The 23,185-nt window shown below is 43.1% G+C and overlaps 1 protein-coding gene across 1 annotated transcript; it reads left to right on the top strand.

The window, feature by feature from the left end:
- The first annotated feature begins 19,772 nt into the window (after positions 1-19,772).
- Positions 19,773-21,852, top strand: LOC139571240 (dual specificity protein phosphatase 13A-like). Its single transcript, XM_071393911.1, has 3 exons — positions 19,773-20,445; positions 20,774-20,991; positions 21,414-21,852. Exons 1-3 carry the CDS (start codon positions 20,291-20,293, stop codon positions 21,617-21,619), a joined length of 579 nt encoding a protein of 192 aa, XP_071250012.1. The 5' UTR covers positions 19,773-20,290; the 3' UTR covers positions 21,620-21,852.
- Positions 21,853-23,185: the final 1,333 nt, after the last annotated feature.

Raw genomic sequence — 23,185 nt, 5'->3', positions numbered from 1 at the left:
AAACCCTTTGTTATCACAAGCCTAAATAAGTTCAAGAGTAAAAATTTGCTTATACGTGTTCAACATGATTTTTGAATGACTTCCTCATCTCTGTACCCCACATGCAATTATCTGTAAGGTCCCTCAGTCGAGTAGTGAATTTCAAACACTGATTCAACCAGAAATACCAAGGAGTTTCCAATGCATCGCAAAGAAGGGCACCTATTGGTAGATGGGTGAAAAAGCAGGCATTGAATATCCCTTTGAGCATGGTGAAGATATTAATTACGCTTTGGATGGTGTATCAATACATCCAGTCACTACAAATATACAGGCGTCCTTCCTAAATCAGTTGCCGGAGAGGAAGGAAACCGCTTAGGGATTTCACCATGAGGCCAATGGTGACTTTAAAACAGTTAATGGCTGTGATAGAACTGAGGATGGATCAACATTCTAGTTGCTCCAGAATACTAACCTAAATGACAGGGTGAAAAGAAGGGAGCCTGTACATAAATAAAACATATTCCAAAATATGCTTCCTGTTTGCAACAAGGCACTAAAGTAATACTGCAAAAAAGTTGGCAAAGCAATTAACTTTTTGTCCTGAATACAAAGTGTTATGTTTGGGGCAAATCCAATACAACACATTACTGAGTACCAATCTCCATATTTTCAAGCAGAGTGGATATCGTTGTAATCGTTTATGTCTGGGGAGTTTTTCAGGATAAAAAATAAATGGAATGTAGCTAAGCTCAGGTAAAATCCTACAGGAAAGCCTGGTTAAGTCTGCTTTTCACCAAACACTGGGAAATGAATTAATCTTTAGCAAGACAACCTAAAACCCAAGGCGAAATCTACATTGGAGTTGCTTACCAAGAAGACATTGAATGTTCCTGAGTGTCTGAGTTACAGTTTAGACTTAAAACTACTTGAAAATCTATGGCAAGTCCTAAAAATGATCAACAACAAATTTGACTAAGCTTGAAGAATTTTGAAAATAATAAATCTGCAAATGTGGCGCAATCCAGGTGTGGAAGGTTCTTAGATTTACCCAGAAAGACTCACAGCCTGTAATCGTTGCCAAAGGTCCTTCTACAAAGTATTGACTCAGGGGTGTGAATACTTAAGTAAATGAGGTAATTCTGTATTTAATTTTCAATAAATTTGCACAAAAAAAGCACTGTCATTAAGGGTTATTGTGTGTAGATGGGTGAGTTTTTTTAATCCATTGTGAATTCAGGCTGTAACATAGCAAACTGTGGAATAAGTCAAGGGGTTTGAATACTTTTTGTGTAATTTCTCTGTTGTCGTAATAATTGACAGTATATTGAGCATTTGGCTGATCAGTGGCAATGTCCAGCCCACTTCCAAGATGGGCCGGCCCGGCCCGGCTCAAAGAGAGTGAGATCCACTGACTCTGTCAGTCACTCAGTCAGAACAGAAAACGGAAAGGTGGTGCCGAAAAAATTATAGACCAAAAAAAGGTCTCTTGAGACCGACACTGCTAAATGTCTGAAGTTAAAACCTGATGAGGACAGGGGGTGCTGTTTTCACTTTGGGGGAAAATTGTACCCAATTTAAACGGCCTCGTACTCAATTCTTGCTCGTACAATATGCATATTATTATTACTATTGGATAGAAAACACTCTCTAGTTTCTAAAACCGTTTGAATTTTGTCTGTGGGTAAAACAGAACTCTTTTGGCAGCACACTTTGTGACCAGGAAGTGGAAAGTCTGAAATCTATCTTCTGTTCAAGTGACTGCCTATAAATGGGCATTATACGTATGACTATACGTGCACGTCATACACCTTCACCCGGATGTCAAGAGGAAGTGAGAGGAAAAATGAGTTGATTATCTCTGTCTGACGTTGAATAAACCATCTTGGAACAACGTGTCCCCCATTTTCTGTTGTCTGCAAGGCGCGTGGGGGGACCTGTTATTGCCTACTGGAAACCTGTCGTTATGGGCGAATATGAGCTCCGGCTTTGAATTTATTTGATACATGTTACAATATCATCCTAAAGTATGTTTTTTCAATATAGTTTCATTAGATTATTGAACTTTATTCGGGACGTTCGGCGTGTTGCGTTGTTCGACTTTGTTGACGTTGGAGAGCTTAGCGCTGCATGGCCAGTGTGCTTGCTAATTCAAGAGGGAAAGAGGACGTTCTGAATCCAAAACAACGACGGTTCTGGACAAAGGACCCCTTGTACAACATTCTGATAGAAGATCAGCAAAAGTAGGAACCATTTTGTGATGCTATTTCATATATCTGTCGAACTGTGTACTAGTAGCTTTGTGCTCAGGTTTTGGTTATTCCCTTACCATAACTAAGTCTTATGTCGTAATGAAGATATTTTTAGAATTCTAACACTGCGATTGCATTAAGAACTAATGGATCTATCGTTTCCTATACAACATGTATTTTTTTGTAATGTTTATGAATAGCTATTTGGTCAGAATAGGTGAGAGTCTAATAGAAATATCTGCACATTCTGGGAAAAAGATGCTACGTTAGCACGTTATGCTACGTTATGCTACGTTGTATAACCACGGATTTCAGCTCTAAATATGCACATTTTCGAACAAAACATAAGTGTATGTATAACCTGATGTTACAGGACTGTAATCTGAGGAAGGTTTATGAAGGTTAGTGAAATGTAATATCTTTTGCTGGTTTATTCGCTAACGCTAACGTGCCTATTGCTATCGCTAACGTGCCTTGATGAATGAATGCGGTAGTGTGGTAGGCTATTGTAGTAAGCTAATATAATGCTATATTGTGTTTTCGCTGTAAAACACTTAGAAAATCTGAAATATTGGCTGTATTCACAAGATCTTTGTCTTTAATTTGCTATACACCATGTATTTTTCAGAAATGTTTTATGATGAGTATTTCAGTATGTCATGTTGGTGTCTGTAATAATTCTGGCTGCTTTCGGTGCAATTTCTGATTGTAGCCGCAATGTAAACTATGATTTATACCTGAAATATGCACATTTTTCGAACAAAACATAGATTTATTGTATAACATGTTATAAGACTGTCATCTGATTAAGTTGTTTCTTGGTTTCTTTGGTTTGTTCTAGGTTAGTTTGGTTGATTTTGTGCATGCTACCTGTGCTGTGAAAAATGTCTGTGCTTTTTTCTATTTGTTGGTGAGCTAACATAAATATATATTGTGTTTTCCCTGTAAAACATTTAAAAAATCGGACATGTTGGCTGGATTCACAAGATGTGTATCTTTCATTTGCTGTATTGGACTTGTTAATGTGTGAAAGTTAAATATTTCTAAAAAAATATTTTTTTAATTTCGCGCTCTGCCTTTTCAGTGAAATGTGGGAGGAGTTCCGCTAGCGGAACGGGGGGCGAGACAGGTTAACCAAGTTATTTGCTAAAAGTTCTGCTGGTCCAAGTGCTGTGTCTGTGAGAAATGACAGACCAGCTGTGGCTGCCGCTACAGCAGAGGACAGTGGTGCTGTCCAGGTAGGAAGAAAACAGAGAAAGACGCACACCGACACAGATGTAGCCTACTGCTGCCAGTTAGGCCTAATATTTTGGCTGTACATTGTATGAAATAGTAGGGAAGGAGGGATTCGGAGAAACAATTATACACTAGGCTACTTGCAATATAGCCTAACAAGTTGTTATATTTAAGCAATAAATCATGAGGGGTTTTGGTACAGTATATGGCCAATATACCATGGCTAAGGGCTGTTCTTACGCATGATGCAATGTGGAGTGCCTGGATACAGCCCTTAGTGTTGGTATATTGGCAATATACCACAAAACACCTGAGGTGCCTTATTGCTATTATAAACTGGTTACAAATTAAACTAGAGCAGTAAAAGCAATGTTTTATCATACCCGTGGTGTACGGTCTGATACACTACGCCTGTCAGCCAATCAGCATTCAGGGCTTGAACCACCCAGTTTATAATGGCTTTTATAAACTGGGTGGTTTATATATATTTTTTAAATCTTGGAATTTGGGGAAAGTTACACCAGCATTTTGCAACCCTACGTGCAGGCTTGATGTGGACTGAAAAGCTAGGCCTCTAAAGAAGGCCTTATGAGATATGTAACGTATTGTCATAATATATTTATATTTTTTATTTCACCTTTATTTAACAAGGTAAACTAGTTGAGAACAAGTTCTCATTTACAACTGCGACCTGGCCAAGATAAAGCAAAGCAGTGTGACACAAACAACACAGAGTTACACATGGAATAAACAAGCGTACAGTCAATAACACAATAGAAAAAAGAAAGTCTATATACAGTGTGTGCAAATGGCGTGAGGAGGTAGGCAATAAATAGGCCATAGTAGCAAAGTAATTACAATTTAGCAGATTAACACTGGAGTGATAAATGAGCAGATGATGTGCAAGTAGAGATACTGGAGTGCAAAAGAGCAGAAAAGTAAATAAAAACAATATGGGGATGAGATAGTAGATTCGGTGGGCTATTTACAGATGGACTATGTATAGCTGCAGCGATCGGTTAGCTGCTCAGATAGATGATGTTTAAAGTTAGTGAGGGAAATATAAGTCTCCAGCTTCAGCAATTTTTGCAATTCGTTCCAGTCACTGGCAGCAGAGAAGTGGAAGGAACGGCGGCCATAAGAGGTGTTGGCTTTGGGGATGACCAGTGAGATATACCTGCTGGAGCGCGTGCTACGGGTGGGTGTTGTTATGGTGACCAGTGAGCTGAGATAAGGCGGAGCTTTACCTAGCATAGACTTATAGATGACCTGGAGCCAGTGGGTCTGGCGACGAATATGTAGCGAGGGCCAGCCAACTAGAGCATACAGGTCGCAGTGGTGGGTGGTATAAGGGGCTTTGGTAACAAAACAGATGGCACTGTGATAGACTGCATCCAGTTTGCTGAGTAGAGTATTGGAAGCTATTTTGTAGATGACATCGCCGAAGTCGAGGATCGGTAGAATAGTCAGTTTTATTAGGGTAAGTTTAGCGGCGTGAGTGAAGGAGGCTTTGATGCGAAATAGAAAGCCGATTCTAGATTTGATTTTGGATTGGAGATGTTTAACATGAGTCTGGAAGGAGAGTTTACAAGAGCCTAGCGAAGAACCTCTTACAAGAACGGGTTTCTTGACCACAAATAAATGCTACGTAGAGCCATTGCTCACCTGAAAGAACCTTTCAAGAACCCATTTTCCAAGATTGTAGTTCAATTTTAAATGTTATACACTCTTTGGAGAACATATAGAAAGGTGGGTCTAGGCAAAAACAAGTATTAACATTAACAAAATAAAACAAACATTATGGGATTGAATCCAAAAACCCATGACTCAAGCACTCTTGCGAAACCAGAGGAAGAGCCAGTCCACTTTCCCTTATTTACCCAGGTAGAGAATAGGCATGACTGCACTCCCTGACTTAGAACTGATATAGTCATGGTGCATAAGTACACTAGATCATTCATGGTTATAAACCACCGAAAAGAGTGGACTAACATTGGGGGCAGGTAAGCAAAGAAAGTCATGACCTGGCTGTTAACAATGATCTGGAAAGCCTCCTGGGGATTCAGGTCTCCCCATTCAGGATCAGATCTCTTCAGAGCCCTGAGGATGAGGACGTCACAGAACCCGATGGTCGGGATGGATATTATGTATGGCACGATGATGACGGGACTGGAGAATAAACTGGGATCAAGTAACAATGCAGTCCCATTGGCTACTGTGATAGCCCAAACACCAACAGACATAAGAACCCTGTAAGTCAGGCCCTTCCTCACATGTAAAGTGATTGGACGTACCACAGCCTGGAAGCAGTCCAGACACATACAGGTCATGAAGAGAGGTCATCCAGTTGAGCTCAAAGCATTGATGAAATTGAAAGTGCATTCGAACTCCCAGTTGTGCCCAATTAAATAGTTTCACACACCTGGGGGGATGAAAACTAAGAAAACCAAGTCCATGATTGTGAGGTTTAGCATGAAGACGTTGTGGTGGGGGTGCCTTTCCTGTTTCTCTGCAACGGCTCCGAAAGGATGACAACACATGCAGTGGACCCAAACAGGAAAGTGACCACACCGAAACAAGCCCAGACTATTATACTGACCATCATGTCATTGCTCCAAATAAAGTAAGCTAGTTCCCCAGAGTTATTTTAGTTTAAAGTTGACTGTAGCTGTAGCAGTGGAGATTAAATGTTGTTATACCTAAGATATGTATAAATCTGAGAGAATCTAGGAGCAGCAAAATGTGCACATCAATGCTAGTTCTGTATACAACAGATGTATTTAAATAGGTAAGTGGAACCATAGGGGGATACCTAGTCAGTTGTATAACTGAATGCATTCAACTGAAATGTGTCTTCCGCATTTAACCCAACCCCTCTGAATCAGAGAGGTGCGGGGGGCAGCCATAATCGGCATCCACGTCTTTGGCGCCCGGGGAACAGTGGGTTAACTGCCTTGCTCAGGGGCAGAACGACAGATTTTTACCTTGTCTGCTCGGGGATTTGATCCAGCAACCTTTTGGTTACTGGCCCAACGCTTTAAAAACTCCCTAGCTTTGCATATACAAGTTTTATTGTTATGTTTTATTTATTTTTCTTTGCATATGCAAGTGTCACTTGTATAGAGTGAACCTACAGAGTAAAACTCCACTAGGGTGGCTTGTCAACATGGATTGATTTTGCAAACCAAATAGACACAACCAGGTGCAGAGTCATAAGGTAGAGCAATGGAAAACATTTGTTTTAGCAGTACTGGAAACATTTACATTTGGTCCTCCAGCTTCCTGTTCCATGATCTAACTATTACACAATGCACCAAAAGCTGTGTTAAAAACAAACCATGTAATGTCTGGTATTTTTTATTTGTCTAAGGGTAACAGACAGGGATGACAACATTCTTCTCTAATATTCACCATAACCTTCAAGTTGCATTAATCAGAGTGTAATCTCTCATGGACTGACTATGTAACATAAATGGTATCGTAACATATGTCAAAAGACTGTGGGATGCGAAGACTACTGGGCAACAGTTGTTCCAGTTCACAGGTTTTTGGTCACTGGTAACTTGAACAAATTGTGATTTAGATGGTGTTCACTTCTTTCGAAATTCGTAAGGGGACATTTGGCCCATAGACTTGCTCGAAACTTGCAGAGAGAGGAGGTTGGAGCTACCGCCCTGCTTCCGCTGCTCGTTCTAGTATCTTTTCTCATGCATCTCCCCTCAGAACAATATCGAGCATCTGACGCAATTACGCAACATTAACATTTTGGATTTCCGAGATTATATGTTGAGAGCACGACTGAGTTCCTAAAAAAAAGCTTATGTCGCTGATTGGCTGGGCCGGCACTGCATGTGTGTCACACGTGCTGCTAGTGAAACCAGATTAGTCAAACAGTGTTTAAGGCAATGAAATGGCTTTAATGAGAACTTCAATGTGAAGTAACTTAACTGGGCAAAGAAACACTACATCACCAAAAGTATGTGGACACCTGCTTGTTGAACATCTCATTCCAAACTTATGGGCATTAATATAGATTTGGTCCCCACCTTTAATGCTATAACAGCTTCCACTCTTCTGGGAAGTCTTTCCACAAAATGTTGGAACATTGCTGCGGGGACTTGCTTCGATTTAGCCACAAGAGCATTGGTGAGGTCGGCCACTGATGTTGGGTTTTAGGCGATTAGGTAAGTCGGAGTTCCAATTCATCCCAAAGGTGTTTGATGGGTTTGAGGTCAGGGCTCTGTGCAGTCCAGTCAAGTTCTTCCACACCGATCTCGACTAAACATTTCCGTATGGACCTCGCTTTGTCCACGGGGGCATTGTCATGATGAAACAGGACAGGGCCTTCCCCAAACTGTTGCTACAAAGTTGGAAGCACAGAATCATCTAGAATGTCACTGTATGCTGTAGCGTTAAGATTTCCCTTCACTGGAACTTAGGGACCTAGCCCGAAGTATGAAAAACAGCCCCAGACCATTATTCCTCCACCAATCTTTTATTTTTTTAAATTATTTTACCCCTTTTTTCTCCCCAATTTCGTGGTATCCAATTGGTAGTAGTTACAGTCTTGTCTCATCGATGCAACTCTCGTACGGATTCAGGAGAGGCGAACGTCGAGAGCCATGCGTCCTCCGAAACACAACCTAACCAAGCTGCACTGCTTCTTGACACAATGCACATCCAACCCGGAAGCCAGCCACCAGAGATACTGGGTTCGAGCCCAGGCTCTGTCGCAGCCGGCCGCGACCGGGAGGCCCATGTGGCGGCGATTGGTGGAGGAATAATGTAAAGCCAAAGTCTGAGCCCGTCCAGTTCCCCTTGATTGCTCACGAGCAGTGCAGTGGTCTAAGGCACTGCATATCAGTGCAAAAGGCGTCACTACAGTCCCTGGTTCGTATCCAGGCTGTATTACATCCGGCCGTGATTGGGAGTCCCATAGGGCTGCGCACAATTGGCACAGCGTCGTCCGGGTTTGGCCGGGATAGGCCATCATTGTAAATAAAATAAAAAATCTTAAATGACTTGCCTAGTTAAATAAAATAAAATAAGAGATTGCTCAGGTAGACAGTCATGACTAGGCTGTTAACAATGATCGGGAAAGCCTTCTTCAGGGGATGGAGGTCTCCCCCTCCAGGATCAGATCTCTTCATAGCCCTGAGGATGAGGAGGTCACAGAACCCAGACTAAAACTCCCGCATTGGCTGGAGAAGGTGCCCATGTACTCGTGGACCGAGCATGCTCCGTTGAGACCAGCTTCCTGGGTTATCTTTTTTAATTATTTTATTTTCACCTTTATTTAACCAGGTAGGCTAGTTGAGAACAAGTTCTCATTTGCAACTGCAACCTGGCCAAGATAAAGCATAGCAATTCGACACAGAGTTACACATGGAAGAAACAAAACATACAGTCAATAATACAGTAGAAAAAATAAAACAAAAAGTCTATATACAGTGAGTGCAAATGAGGTAAGATAAGGGAGTTAAGGCAATAAATAGGCCATGGTGGCGAAGTAATTACAATATAGCAATTAAACACTGGAATGGAAGATGTGCAGAAGATGAATGTGCAAGTAGAGATACTGGGGTGCAAAGGAGCAAGATAAATAAATAAATACAGTATGGGGATGAGGTAGATAGATGGGCTGTTTACGGATGGGCTATGTACAGGTGCAGTGATCTGTGAGCTGCTCTGACAGCTGGTGCTTAAAGCTAGTGAGGGAGATATGAGTCTCCAGCTTCAGTGATTTTTGCAGTTCGTTCCAGTCATCAGCAGCAGAGAACTGGAAGGAAAGGCGACCAAAGGAGGAATTGGTTTTGGGGGTGACCAGTGAGATATACCTGCTGGAGTGCGTGCTACGAGCGGGTGCTGCTATGGTGACCAGTGAGCTGAGATAAGGCAGGGCTTTACCTAGCAGAGACTTGTAGATAACCTGTAGCCAGCGGGTTTGGCGACGAGTATGAAGCGAGGGCCAACCAACGAGAGCGTACAGGTCGCAGTGGTGGGTAGTGTATGGGGCTTTGGTAATAAAACGGATGGCACTGTGATAGACTACATCCAGTTTGCTGAGTAGCGTGTTGGAGGCTATTTTGTAAATGACATCGCCGAAGTCGAGGATCGGTAGGATGGTCAGTTTTACGAGGGTATGTTTGGCAGCATGAGTGAAGGATGCTATGTTGCGATATAGGAAGCCGATTCTAGATTTAACTTTGGATTGGAGATGCTTAATGTGAGTCTGGAAGGAGAGTTTACAGTCTAACCAGACACCTAGGTATTTGTAGTTGTCCACGTATTCTAAGTCAGAGCCGTCCAGAGTAGTGATGCTGGACGGGCGGGCAGGTGCGGGCAGTGATCGATTGAATAGCATGCATTTAGTTTTACTTGCATTTAAGAGCAGTTGGAGGCCATGGAAGGAGAGTTGTATGGCATTGAAGCTCGTCTGGAGGTTAGTTAACACAGTGTCCAAAGAAGGGCCAGAAGTATACAGAATGGTGTTGTCTGCGTAGAGGTGGATCAGAGAATCACCAGCAGCAAGAGCGACATCATTGATGTATACAGAGAAAAGAGTCGGCCCAAGAATTGAACCCTGTGGCACCCCCATAGCGACTGCCAGAGGTCCGGACAACAGGCCCTCCGATTTGACACACTGAACTCTATCAGAGAAGTAGTTGGTAAACCAGACGAGGCAATCATTTGAGAAACCAAGGCTGTCGAGTCTGCCAATAAGAATGTGGTGATTGACAGAGTCGAATGCCTTGGCCAGGTCGATGAATACGGCTGCACAGTAATGTCTCTTATCGATGGCGGTTATGATATTGTTTAGGACCTTGAGCGTGGCTGAGGTGCACCCATGACCAGCTCTGAAACCAGATTGCATAGCGGAGAAGGTACGGTGGGATTCGAAATGGTCGGTAATCTGTTTGTTAACTTGGCTTTCGAAGACCTTAGAAAGACAGGGTAGGATAGATATAGGTCTGTAGCAGTTTGGGTCTAGAGTGTCACCCCCTTTGAAGAGGGGGATGACCGCGGCAGCTTTCCAATCTTTGGGAACCTCAGACGATACGAGAGGTTGAACAGGCTAGTTATATGGGTTGCAACAATTTCGGCAGATCATTTTAGAGAGAGAGGGTCCAGATTGTCTAACCCGGCTGATTTGTAGGGGTCCAGATTTTGCAGCTCTTTCAGAACATCAGCTATCTGGATTTGGCTGAAGGAGAAATGGTGGGGGCTTTGGCAGGTTGTTGTGGAGGGTGCCGAGCAGTTGACCGGGGTAGGGGTAGCCAGGTGGAAAGCATGGCCAGCCGTAGAGAAATGCTTATTGAAATTTTCAATTATAGTGGATTTATCGGTGGTAACCGTGTTTCCTAGCCTCAGAGCCGTGGGCAGCTGGGAGGAGGTGCTCTTATTCTCCATGGACTTTACAGTGTCCCAGAACGTTTTTGAGTTTGTACTACAGGATGAAAATTTCTGTTTGAACAAGCTAGCCTTAGCTTTCCTAACTGCCTGTGTATATTTGTTCCTAACTTCCCTGAAAAGTTGCATATCACGGGGGCTATTCGATGCTAATGCAGAACGCCACAGGATGTTTTTGTGTTGGTCAAGGCCAGATGCATATTCCCATGAAACTGATTGAGATCAAATGATTGGTATGCAGATGCAGGTCTGGAGTGAACCAAGGATTATATCTATTCCTGGTTAAAGAAAAATGTAATGGAGCATGCTTGTTTAAGATGGTGAGGAAGGCACTTTTAAAGAATAACCAGGCATCCTCTACTGACGGGATGAGGTCAATGTCATTCCAGGATACCCCGGCCAGGTCGATTAGAAAGGCCTGCTCGCAGAAGTGTTTTAGGGAGCGTTTGACAGTGATGAGGGGTGGTCGTTTGATCGCAGACCCATTACGGATGCAGGCAATGAGGCAGTGATCACTGAGATCTTGATTGAAACAGCAGAGGTGTATTTGGAGGGCGAGTTAGTTAGGATGATATCTATGAGGGTGCCCGTGTTTACGGATTTGGTGTTGTACCTGGTAGGTTCATTGATAATTTGTGTGAGATTGAGGGCATCAAGCTTAGATTGTAGGATGGCCAGGGTGTTAAGCATGTCCCAGTTTAGGTCACCTAGTAGCACAAGCTCAGAAGATAGATGGGGGGCAATCAATTCACATATGGTATCGAGGGCACAGCTGGGGGCAGAGGGAGGTCTTTAGCAAGCGGCAACAGTGAGAGACTTGTTTCTGGAAAGGTGAATTTTTAGAAGTAGAAGCTCGAATTGTTTGGGTACAGACTTGGATAGTAATACAGAACTCTGCAGGCTATCTTTGCAGTAGATTGCAACACCGCCCCCTTTGGCAGTTCTATGTTGGCGGAAAATGTTATAGTTAGGGATGGAGATTTCAGGGGTTTTGGTGGTTTTCCTAAGCCAGAATTCAGACACGGCTAAGACATCCGGGTTGGCAGAGTGTGCTAAAGCAGTGAGTAAAACAAACTTAGGGATTAGGCTTCTAATGTTAACATGCATGAAACCAAGGCTTTTACAGTTACAGAAGTCAACAAATGAGAGCACCTGGGGAGTGGGAGTGGAGCTAGGCACTGAAGGAACTGGATTAACCTCTACATCACCAGAGGAACAGATAAGGGTACAGCTAAAGGCTATACGAACTGGCCGTCTAGCACGTTCGGAACAGAGAGTAAAAGGAGCAGGTTTCTGGGCACGATAACATAGATTCAAGGCATAGTGTACAGACAAAGGTAAGGTAGGATGTGAGTACATTGGAGGTAAACCTAGGCATTGAGTAATGATGAGAGAGATATAGTCTCTAGAGACGTTTAAACCAGGTGATGTCATTGCACATGTAGGAGGTGGAACAACATGGTTGGTTAAGGTGTATTGAGCAGGGCTAGAGCAGGGCTCTACAGTGAAATAAGACAGTAATCACTAACCAGGACAGTAATGGACGAGGCATATTGATATTAGAGAGAGGCATGCGTAGCCACGTGATCATATGGGTCCAGTGAGTGGTTGGGCTGGCTGGGGACACGGCGATTCAGACAGTTAGCAGGCCGGGGCTAACAAGCTAGCAGTTAGTAGGCTGGGGCTAACAAGCTAGCAGTTAGCAGACCGGGGCTAGCAAGCTAGCAGTTAGCAGACCGGGGCTAGCAAGCTAGCAGTTAGCAGACCGGGGCTAGCAAGTTAGCAGACCGGGGCTAGCAAGCTAGCAGTTAGCAGACCGGGGCTAGCAAGCTAGCGGTTAGCAGACCGAGGCTGGCAAGTTAGCAGAAGGGCCTTTGGGGGACGTTGCGATGGAGGAAAGTCTGTTTTTGCCTTCTCGTGCGGTGACGTCGACAGACAAGTCGTGGATTTGTAGGGTTCCAAGTAACTCTAGATAGCTAGCAGGCCGCGGTTAGCAGAATGGGCCTTCAGCGGACGTCGCGCGTGAGGGGCCTGTTGGAATCCTCGGGCAGATTATGTCGGTATTCCTGTCGTAGAGGATCGGTGGGGTTCCGTGCCCCATTCCGGCAGTAGAATGGGTCCGGATATTGTAGCCCAGGAGTGGGCTTCGGTGGTAGCCCAGGAGCCCTAGCTGGGCTAGCTTCAGGCTAATTGGGGCTTGCTCCGGGATGGAAACGCTAGCCAGGAGTAGTCACCCGGGATTGCACTTAGCTAGTTGCGAAGATCCAGATGAAAAGGTTCAGAGTTTGCGGTAGGAATCTGGGGATATGGAGAGAAAAATAGGTCCGCTATGCTCTGGTTTAAGTCACGTTGTACGAACTGGCGAGAGCTTTCTGAGCTAAAGGTTAGCTGATGACGCTAGCAGTTGTTTGTTGACTGATAGCTGGTAGTTAGTTAGCTGGCTAGCTTCAGTTGATGGATTCCAGATCTGAAGTAAATAGAAATACTTTAGAAGAAAAAAAACAGATCCACGCCACATTGGGTGAGGCGGGTTGCAGGAGAGTATTTAGAAGTTGAGGTTTAGGAAAATATTTTGAAAAGATATGCGAAGAAAAATATATATACAAGGGACACGACAGGACAAAGACGTCTGATTGCTACGCCATCTTGGAAAACATATGTAGCCTTTATAAGAATTCTACAAGACCTTTAGGGCCACCATCTGGCCAACAGGTGACATTTTGTGAAATAGAAAAGCTCCCAAGCTAACTCCGAGGTCAAAACAAACAAATAGTGACATCAGAAATTCAAATAATTTTTTCCCAAATAATTTTTTCCTACTTACAACCATCTTATCAAGGCAAAAGCCAACGTGTAAACTCCAATGACGCTGACCACCCCTTGAGACCATTCTATTGACCGAGTTCGGGAAACCCTGCTCTAGACCACTGATTGGCCAGGTCATCCTCCTCATGGAGATGACATCATGTTCGAGGAAATAGCAAGCCTTTTTTGAAATGGTCTGTTTGAGATTCAAGTTTGAGGTGGGGTTTTGATGTATTCTTTCTCCAATTTATGCTTTGGCCACAAATACAAGTATATGACTAGTCAACAACATTTTTGGGATATGAGTAGACAGAATATGAACTTTTAAAAGTGAGATTTTCACTGGACCATTGCTTAACATGCTGACCAGACCACCTGCAATGCGTGTGTGAGCGTTGCAAAATACATTTACACATACATATTATTCACTCATTTCATCCAAACTGCTCACGGCCTTTGTATAGCCAGGCGCTAAAATAGAACTTGGTTCTATTTTAGATGCTTGGTGCGCTGCAAGTCCCACCTCTCCCATCTACTCATTGTTTTTTACAACCATATACCTACTTCGGTGAAAACGAACAAGGTCCACACTCCAGTCCAGTTGGTGGTGGTAATGCACCTTAAAGTTGGTTGCCAACTGCCATATAAAATCCACCGAAGAACAAGAAGAGATTAATCAAAGAAAATAAACTAGGTTTCACCTTTTATCTGTGGATTAATTGTCAGAGTATAGAACGCACAATTTTGTGTGACTCAAAATGGGTCAAAATTCTACGAAGAAAAGTAAAAAAGTACCAGGGAATTCAGATATGCATCTGTTGGTCACAGTTAACTTTTTTTTTTTAAATGGTAGGGGCGTGGATCAGAAAACCCGTCTGTATCTGGTGTAACCACCATTTGCCTCATGCAGCGCGACACATCTCCTTCCCTCAGTTGATCAGGTTGCAGTCTTTGAAACGTTCTCCCACTCCTCTTCAATGGGTATGAAGTTGCTGGATATTGGCGGGAAATGGAACACACTGTCGTACACGTCGATCGAGAGCATCCCAAACATATGTCTGTTGAGTATGCAGGCCATGGAAAAACTTGGACATTTTCATCTCCAGGAATTGTGTGGATGTGACTAGACAAATACACCATGACAGCGCAATACACAAATACACAAATACACCATGACAGCGCAATACACAAGGGGTGGAACAGTGGCAAAGGTACCCACAGGACAAACAGAATAATATTAGGCTGAGGAGAGATTAAATAGCATTAATACAACAAAAATAATTCTAAACACACCTTTAGTTTACAAAGTTAAACATATGTATTTTTTCTTCATAATAAGCAGGAGTAATATTCTTAGACATTTGCAACATTTGATTTATTTTATTTTTTATATAACCTTTATTTAACTAGGCAAGTCAATTAAGAACAAATTCTTATTTACAATGACGGCCTACCAAAAGGCAAAAGGCCTCCTGCGGGGACGGGGGCTGGGATAAATAAATCAAATATAAATATAGGACAAAACACACATCACGACAAGAGAGACAACACAACACTACATAAAGAGAGACCCAAGACAACAACATAGCAAGGCAGCAACACATAACAACACAGCATGGTAGCAACACAACATGACAACAACATGGTAGCAACACAACATGGTAGCAGCACAAAACATGATACAAACATTATTGGGCACAGACAACAGCACAAAGGGCAAGAAGGTAGAGGCAACAATAAATCAAGCAAAGCAGCCACAACTGTCAGAAGAGATTGAGATAAAACTGTCCAGTTTGAGTGTTTGTTGCAGCTCGTTCCAGTCGCTAGCTGCAGCGAAAAGACAAGTGACCCAGGGATGTGTGTGCTTTGGGGACCTTTAACAGAATGTGACTGGCAGAACGGGTGTTGTATGTGGAGGATGAGGGCAGCAGTAGATATCTCAGATAAGGGGGAGTGAGTCTTAAGAGGGTTTTATAAATAAGCATCAACCAGTGGGTCTTGCGATGTGTATATAGCGATGACCAGTTTACAGAAGAGTACAGAGTGCGGTGATGTGTCCTATAAGGAGCATTGGTGGCAAATCTGATGGCCGAATGACAAAGGGCATCTAGCCGCTCGAGAGCACCCTTACCTGCCGATCTATAAATTACGTCTCCGTATTCTAGCATGGGTAGGATGGTCATCTGAATCAGGTTTAGTTTGTCAGCTGGGGTGAAAGAGGAGCGATTACGATAGAGGAAACCAAGTCTAGATTTAACTTTAACCTGCAGCTTTGATATGTGCTAAGAGAAGGACAGTGTTCCATCTAGCCATACTCCCAAGTACTCTTAACCCTTAGACGTAGTAATCACACCTGTGGGGAGAGGGGCATTCTTCTTACCAAACCACATGACCTTTGTTTTAGAGGTGATCAGAACAAGGTTAAGGGTAGAGAAAGCTTGTTGGACACTAATAAAGTTTTGTTGTAGAGCATTTAACACAAAATCACAAAAATCACAAAATCACAAAAAAAATCACTAACATTTTTTGGGGTCAAGTTTCAGGAGCTCCTTTAGCACCTCGGACTCAACGACTGCCTGCAGGGAGAAAATTTGTATCGGGGCAGGGGAAAAAGAGGGAGCAGCATCGGGATAGTCGCATTAGAAGGGGTGGGAGATGAGGAAATGGTAGACGAGCAAGGAGGCATGGCTGAGTCAAATAGGAATCCTGACTTATGAAGTGTGATTAAAGAGCTCAGCAATGTGCTTCTTGTCAGTAACAACCACATCATCAACATCGGCAGCTGTGAGGAGGAGGGTTTATTCTCCAGGTCTTTAACCGTTTTCCAGAACTTCTTGGGGTTAGACCCACAGAGAGAGAACTGCTCCTTAAAGTAACTAACTTTGGCCTTCCGGATAGCCTGAGTGCAATTATTTCTCATTTGCCTGAATGAGAGACAGTCAGCCTGAGTCTGTGTGTGCCGAGCCTTTCGCCAAATGCGATTCTTGAGGTGGAGTAACTTTGCAAGATCACGGTCGAACCAGGGGTTGAACCTGTTTTTAATTCTAATTTTCTTTATGGGGGCGTGTTCGTTAACAATACCACTGAAAATATCAAAAAAGAAGGTCCAAGCTTCTTTGACAGAGGGGATCAAGCTGCATACCACCCATACCATTTTACAGAGGCCAGTTCATGAAGGAAGGCTTGCTCATTAAAGTTTTTTGCAAGCGTCTAAGACAAACTGGACACGTTGTTTCACTTAGCAGCCATTACGAACACAGGCTGTAAAACAGTGATCACTAAGGTCATCCCAGAAAAGGACAATAGCACCCAGCAACAGTCAACAAAGAGCTATTTGAAAGTTTAATACCAGCAAATACAATTGTTTGGGGACAGACTTGGTGGAGACAACTGAGCACTGAAGGTGATCCTTGGTAAAGATTGCCACTCCCCCACCTTTGGAAAATCTGTCTTGTCGAACAAGGTTATAACCAGAAAGGTTAACATCAGTATTCAAAACACTCTTCCTTAACCACGTCTTAGTAATGACCAACACATCTGGATTGGAGCTGTGAACCCACACTTTCAATTGATCCATTTTAGGTAATAAGCTTCTAGTGTTAACATGCAGAAAACCCAGGCTTTTATGAAAGCAGAAATCGGTGAAGCAGATATCAGAGCACAAGTCAGAATTGGGGCTAGCAACTGTAGATAGGCCAGGGTGTACATGCACATTTCCAGATATCATCAACAGTAATACAACCAAGGCACGGCATAGGACTGGGAGAGCTCTGCAGTGCTGATTTTTGACATCTGAATGTGCATCAGATGGCAACAAGATCATATTGTACAGCAATTTCATAAGGTAACATGAATACAAAGCCGGCGAGAGGTGGTTAGAATGGGATGGGAGGCTAAAAGTCTGTGTAACTAATAGAGTCAGAGTCCCAAGTGTGGGAACAAACATAGTCTGTCCCACGGTTGGGTAAAGAAAGTGCGTAGTCAACAAAGCATGCAGGAGTCATGAGGCAAATAGCAAAATAGCAAAATGCACAAGAAAAAAAACAAAAATATATAACGACTTGGAACTAGCCAAGTTCAGAGTCACTCGCCCCAACAATGTCTGTGTGATGGAGGTGAGCGAAGGAGGGGGGGGGGGGGGGGGCTTGGTAGCCTTCGCAAGCTTGGTAGCCTTGGCATTCAGTCCTTATAAAGTAAAATATATAATTGTAAGGTATTTTTCTTCTTGGCTTTTGAAAGTAAAAAATTGCTTCAGGCTAAGCATTACTGACTCAGTTCCAGGTTGGATGATGTTTTCAGGTTTCTGTTTGTTTGCCAGAGCATTTGCTGTATAGTTTGGGAATAATAATCCATGGGTGTAGGAAGCATTCCAGGTAATTCCGTCCAAAATCAGGTTGTAGGTTTGGAGTTTTGATTTGGAGTGAAGGTTATGTTGTTTCAGGTAGCATCCTGTATATGTCCATGCCAAAAAATCTAAGTTTATCTAACTCTATCAATTTCTTTTTTTAAACATGCTGAAACATGAGGTGATGGCGGAGGATGAATGGCACTCCTCTGTTCTCATCCTCCTAGATCTATCCACTGCCTTCGACACCATGAACCATCAGATCCTCCTCTCCACCCTCTCAGGGCTGGTCATCTCGGGCTCTGCACACTCTTGGATTGCATCCTACCTGGCAAGCCGCTCCTACCAGGTGACGAGGAGAGGATCTGTGTCTGCACCACGGCTCTGTGTCCGCCAGGGCTCGGTTCTAGGCCCTCTCCTATTCTCTCTATACACCAAGTCCCTCGGCTCCGTCATATCCTCACATGGTCTCTACTATCATTGCTATGCGGATGACACTCAACTACTTTTCACCTTCCCTCAGTGGTGACACGCATCTCTGCATGCCTAGCAGATATCTTAACTTGGATGTCTGCCGACCGCCTCAAGCTCAACAAGACGGAACTGCTCTTCCTCCCAGGGAAGGCCTGCCTGCTCAAATACCTCTCCATTACGGTTGACTACTCCACAGTGTCTCCCTACCAGAGTTCAAAGAACCTTGGCGTGACCCTGGACAACACCCTGTCGTTCTCTGCAAATATCAAAGTAGTGACCTGGTCCTGCAGGTTCATGCTCTACAACATCCATAGAGTACGAGCCTACCTCACACAAGAAGTGGCGCAGGTCCTAATCCAGGCACTTGTCCTCTCCGGTCTGGACTACTGCAACTCAATGTTGGCTGGGCTCCCAACTTGTGCCATCAAACCCCTGCAATTTATTCAGAACGCTGCAACCCCCCTGTTTTTCAACCTTCCCAAGTTATCACGTCACCCCACTCCTCCGCAGACTCCACTGGCTTCCACTCGAAGCTCGCATCCACTACAAGACCATGGTCCTTACCTACGGAACAGCAAGAGGAACTGCCCCTCCCTACCTTCAGGCTATGCTCAAACCCTACACCCCAACCCTCTGTTCTGCCACCTCAGGTCTCTTGGCCCTCCCACCCTTACGGGAGGACATCTCCCACTCAGCCCAGTCCAAGCTTTTCTCTGTCCTGGCACCCCAATGGTCGATACAGCCTATGGAAACTTGGAATCACTCATGTCTTGAATGCTGCCCATAGGAGGCAGCACTGCCTATGGAGCCATGTTTTATACAGGTCAACAGTGGACTACCATGGAGTGCCTGCTGATGATTCACCATCTTTTGACAATTCACCGTATTTCTATTCCTCTGCCAATTACATCCAAGATGCACTAAACACAGCACACCTCTCCATTATAAAAGGGCTTGACATTCACCTTTTAAGCCACTCATCCTTCTAATATAACCTGTATGACAGATTTCTAACTGTCCGAAAGCTCAAGTTACCAGATATATATTTTTTGTAAACACCATTGTCCAAATCGGTGACTGAACATTGTGTTGTATTGTGTTGTATGATGCAAGAAACCACTTTACAAAATACAATTCATTATTATCATTGTTATTACCATACAGAGAATCAGACAGAAATGCAGGCTACCCTCTGCATACTGGCCTCTTTGCATATTCAAGCCTGTCTCAAAATACAACACTGCCTCTTTAAGACAAAAAAATATCCTTACCTACCGTGCATATCAACGAAGCCTAGAAATGGAACTAGGAAGCAATCACCCGCACATTGCTGACCAAAATAAGCTATAACTTGGTTAATAACTTGCTAACTAGCAAATAATCAAGAAATGTGCACACGTGGTGGCTACTGTACACGTGGCTCTGCGCTCTGAAAGACCGCTTGTCAGAGTAATTATCCTCCGACGCACAATACCTACCACGACTCGATCTTGTAAAGTTCGATTTGTTTTGTTGCATTGAAAGGAACTGATATTATGTTGATTCGATCACAGTTCCCACATTTTAAGAGAAACGTTGATAACTTTATGGGAAGATAGTGTAAACTAATGGGGCAACTCTAGTGAAGTTCATTCTGCGTCTCTGTTGGCTGGCAATTCTTCTGTGTGTAAGAGGAGCTGCGTGCCTTGCACGCACAGTTAGAGGGAACATTGGACTCAGGCAAGTCATACCATTGATATGATAGCGTTGTAGGAAATTATGTCCATTGTCCAGCACTGAGAGGACAGTCATGTCCAAGGTGTCAACAACAACAACTGTTCAGGAAGGATGTGGTTCCTCCTCTGACACTCCATCTGTGAAGGACTTGGTGAAGATTCTCTTTGGTGGCAAAAGATTTGGCAACCCAGTGGATGAGGTTTGGACTAACCTTTTCATTGGGGACCTGTAAGTCATGCAGTATTATTCCTTCACAAATTGCCCTTCACAAGCTAACTGAATTGCATGTGAATAATACTCTTATTTGTAGCTTAGTTGGTAGAGCATGGGCTTGCAAAGACAGTATAGTGGGTTCGATTTCTGGGATCACCCACATGTAAAAGAATGTATGCATGCATGATTGTAAGCCACTTTGGATAAAAGACTCTGGTAAATGACATTTTATTATTACACAGCTTATTGCAATTATTTTACAATGTTTCTCTCAATGTTTACAAGGGATTTCGGAAGAACATACTATGAAAGAAATATATGAGATTCAGTTTTTGTTCTGCAGGTCTGTAGCCAATGATCGATACAGCATATGGAAGCTTGGAATCACTCATGTCCTGAATGCTGCCCATGGGAGGCAGCACTGCCTAGGGAGCCACGCTTTCTACGGGTCAACAGTGGACTACCATGGAGTGCCTGCTGACGATTCACCATCTTTTGACATTTCACTGTATTTCTATTCCTCTGCCGATTACATCCAAGATGCACTAAACACAGCAGACGGTAGGCAAGCATAGCCATCCCATTTAGTATTTTACAGTCATTAGATTTTGCATATAAGGCCGGTTTCACAAACACAGATTAAACCTAGTCTTGGACTCAAAGGCTTATTCTTAATCTGTCTCTCGGAAAACTGGCCCATAAAATATGTCTCACAATATCAGTTTTACGCCAAAATGTAAGCCTTTCTGTAGACCCTGTTAATTAAATAATCAGATCTATGCAGAAACAGAATTCTCCTTTTCCTTTATTTTCCTAGATAGTCACCTGTGGAAGTGTCCTGGTGAAGGAATGTTTTTTGATCAGATGGACAACTTTAATTAATACTTTGAAGTGCTATCTTCTGGGAATACAATGTACAGCTTGCTGTATATGTTTTTACCCAAATAAATTTAATTAAACTATTTTTTTTTCCTCGTCCACAGCCAGGATCCTGGTCCACTGTGCTGTAGGTGTGAGTAGGTCTGCTTCTCTGGTGCTGGCCTACTTGATGATCCATCACCACTACTCCTTGCTAGATGCCATCACAAAGGTCAAAGAGCACAGGTGGATCTTTCCAAATACAGGATTCCTAAAACAACTCAGAGCGTTGGATAACAAACTGCATACAAAGAAACAGGAGAAGAAGTGAATATGAAGACAGGTCAACATTATACTACAATGATCACTGAGACACTAAAAATCAACCCTTTTAAACTGATGAAATGTCATTTTCTTAATAAGCTCTGTCTGCACAAGGCAATTAGATTTCTGATTTTGACTACATGTTGATGCACTTTTCACTGGAAATAAAATAGTTTGGCTTTTTAATATATTATATTTGACTGATTTACAATAAATAGGCAGCACTGTGTCACAAATGTCTTTCTGTTCCTGCCAACACTCTACTGTATACTGTAGAAAACATCTGCACTTCAACATTTGTCCATAATGATGTGTAAAATGATCAGTGCTTAATCTCTGTTTGTAATTTATTGAATTAAGATTCTCAGTGTGGGTCCCAAATGGCACCCTATTCCCTATATACTGCACTACTTTTTATCAGGGCCCATATGGCTCTGGTCAAAAGTAGTGCCCATTTGGGACGCACACCAATTTACAGAGGAGGAACTTTTTGAAGCAATTAAATATAGTTGAAGTCAGAGGTTTACATACACTTAGGTTGGAGTCATTAAAACATGTTTTCCAACCACTCCACAAATGTGTTAACAAACTATGGTTTTGGCAAGTCGGTTAGGACATCTACTTTGTGCATGACACCAACAATTGTTTACAGACAGATTCTTTCACTTATAATTCACTGTATCACAATTCCAGTGGGTCAGAAGTTTACATACACCAAGTGGACTGTGCCTTTAAACAGCTTGGAAAATTCCAGAAAATTATGTAATGGCTTTAGAATCGTCTGATAGGCTAATTGACATCATTTGAGTCAATTGGGGGTGTACCTGTGGATGTATTTCAAGGCCTACCTTTAAACTCAGTGCCTCTTTGCTTGACATCATGGGAAAATCAAAAGAAATACGCCAAGACCTCAGAAAAAAAATTGTAGACCACAAGTCTGGTTCATCCTTGGGAGCAATTTCCAAACGCCTGAAGGTACCACGTTCATCTGTACAAACAATAGTGCGCAAGTATAAACACCATGAGACCAGGCAGCCGTCATACCGCTCAGGAAGGAGACGTGTTCTGTCTCCTAGAGATGAACGTACTTCGATACGAAAAGTGCAAATGAATCACAGAACAACGGCAAAGGACCTTGTGAAGATGCTGGAGGAAACATGTACAAAAGTATCTATATCCACAGTAAAACGAGTCCTATATCGACATAACCCGAAAGGCCGCTCAGCAAGAAGGAAGCCACTGTTTAAAAACCGCAATAAAAAAGCCAGACTACAGTTTGCAACTGCACATGGGGACAAATATCGTACTTTTTGGAGAAATGTCCACTGGTCTGATGAAACAAAAATAGAACTGTTTGGCCATAATGACCATCATTATGTTTGGAGGAAAAAGGGGGAGGCTTGCAAGTCGAAGAACACCATCCCAACCATCAAGCACGGGGGTGGCAGCATCATGTTGTGGGGGTGCTTTGCTGCAGGAGGGACTGGTGCACTTCACAAAATAGATGGCTTCATGAGGAAGGAGAATTATGTGGATATATTGAATCAACATCTCAAGACATCAGTCAGGAAGT

This window comes from Salvelinus alpinus, chromosome 3 (assembly GCF_045679555.1).
Source record: "Salvelinus alpinus chromosome 3, SLU_Salpinus.1, whole genome shotgun sequence".
NCBI classification, from domain to species: Eukaryota; Metazoa; Chordata; class Actinopteri; order Salmoniformes; family Salmonidae; genus Salvelinus; species Salvelinus alpinus.
Note: the sequence above shows the minus strand (reverse complement) of the source record. Positions and strands in the feature narration are given on the sequence as shown.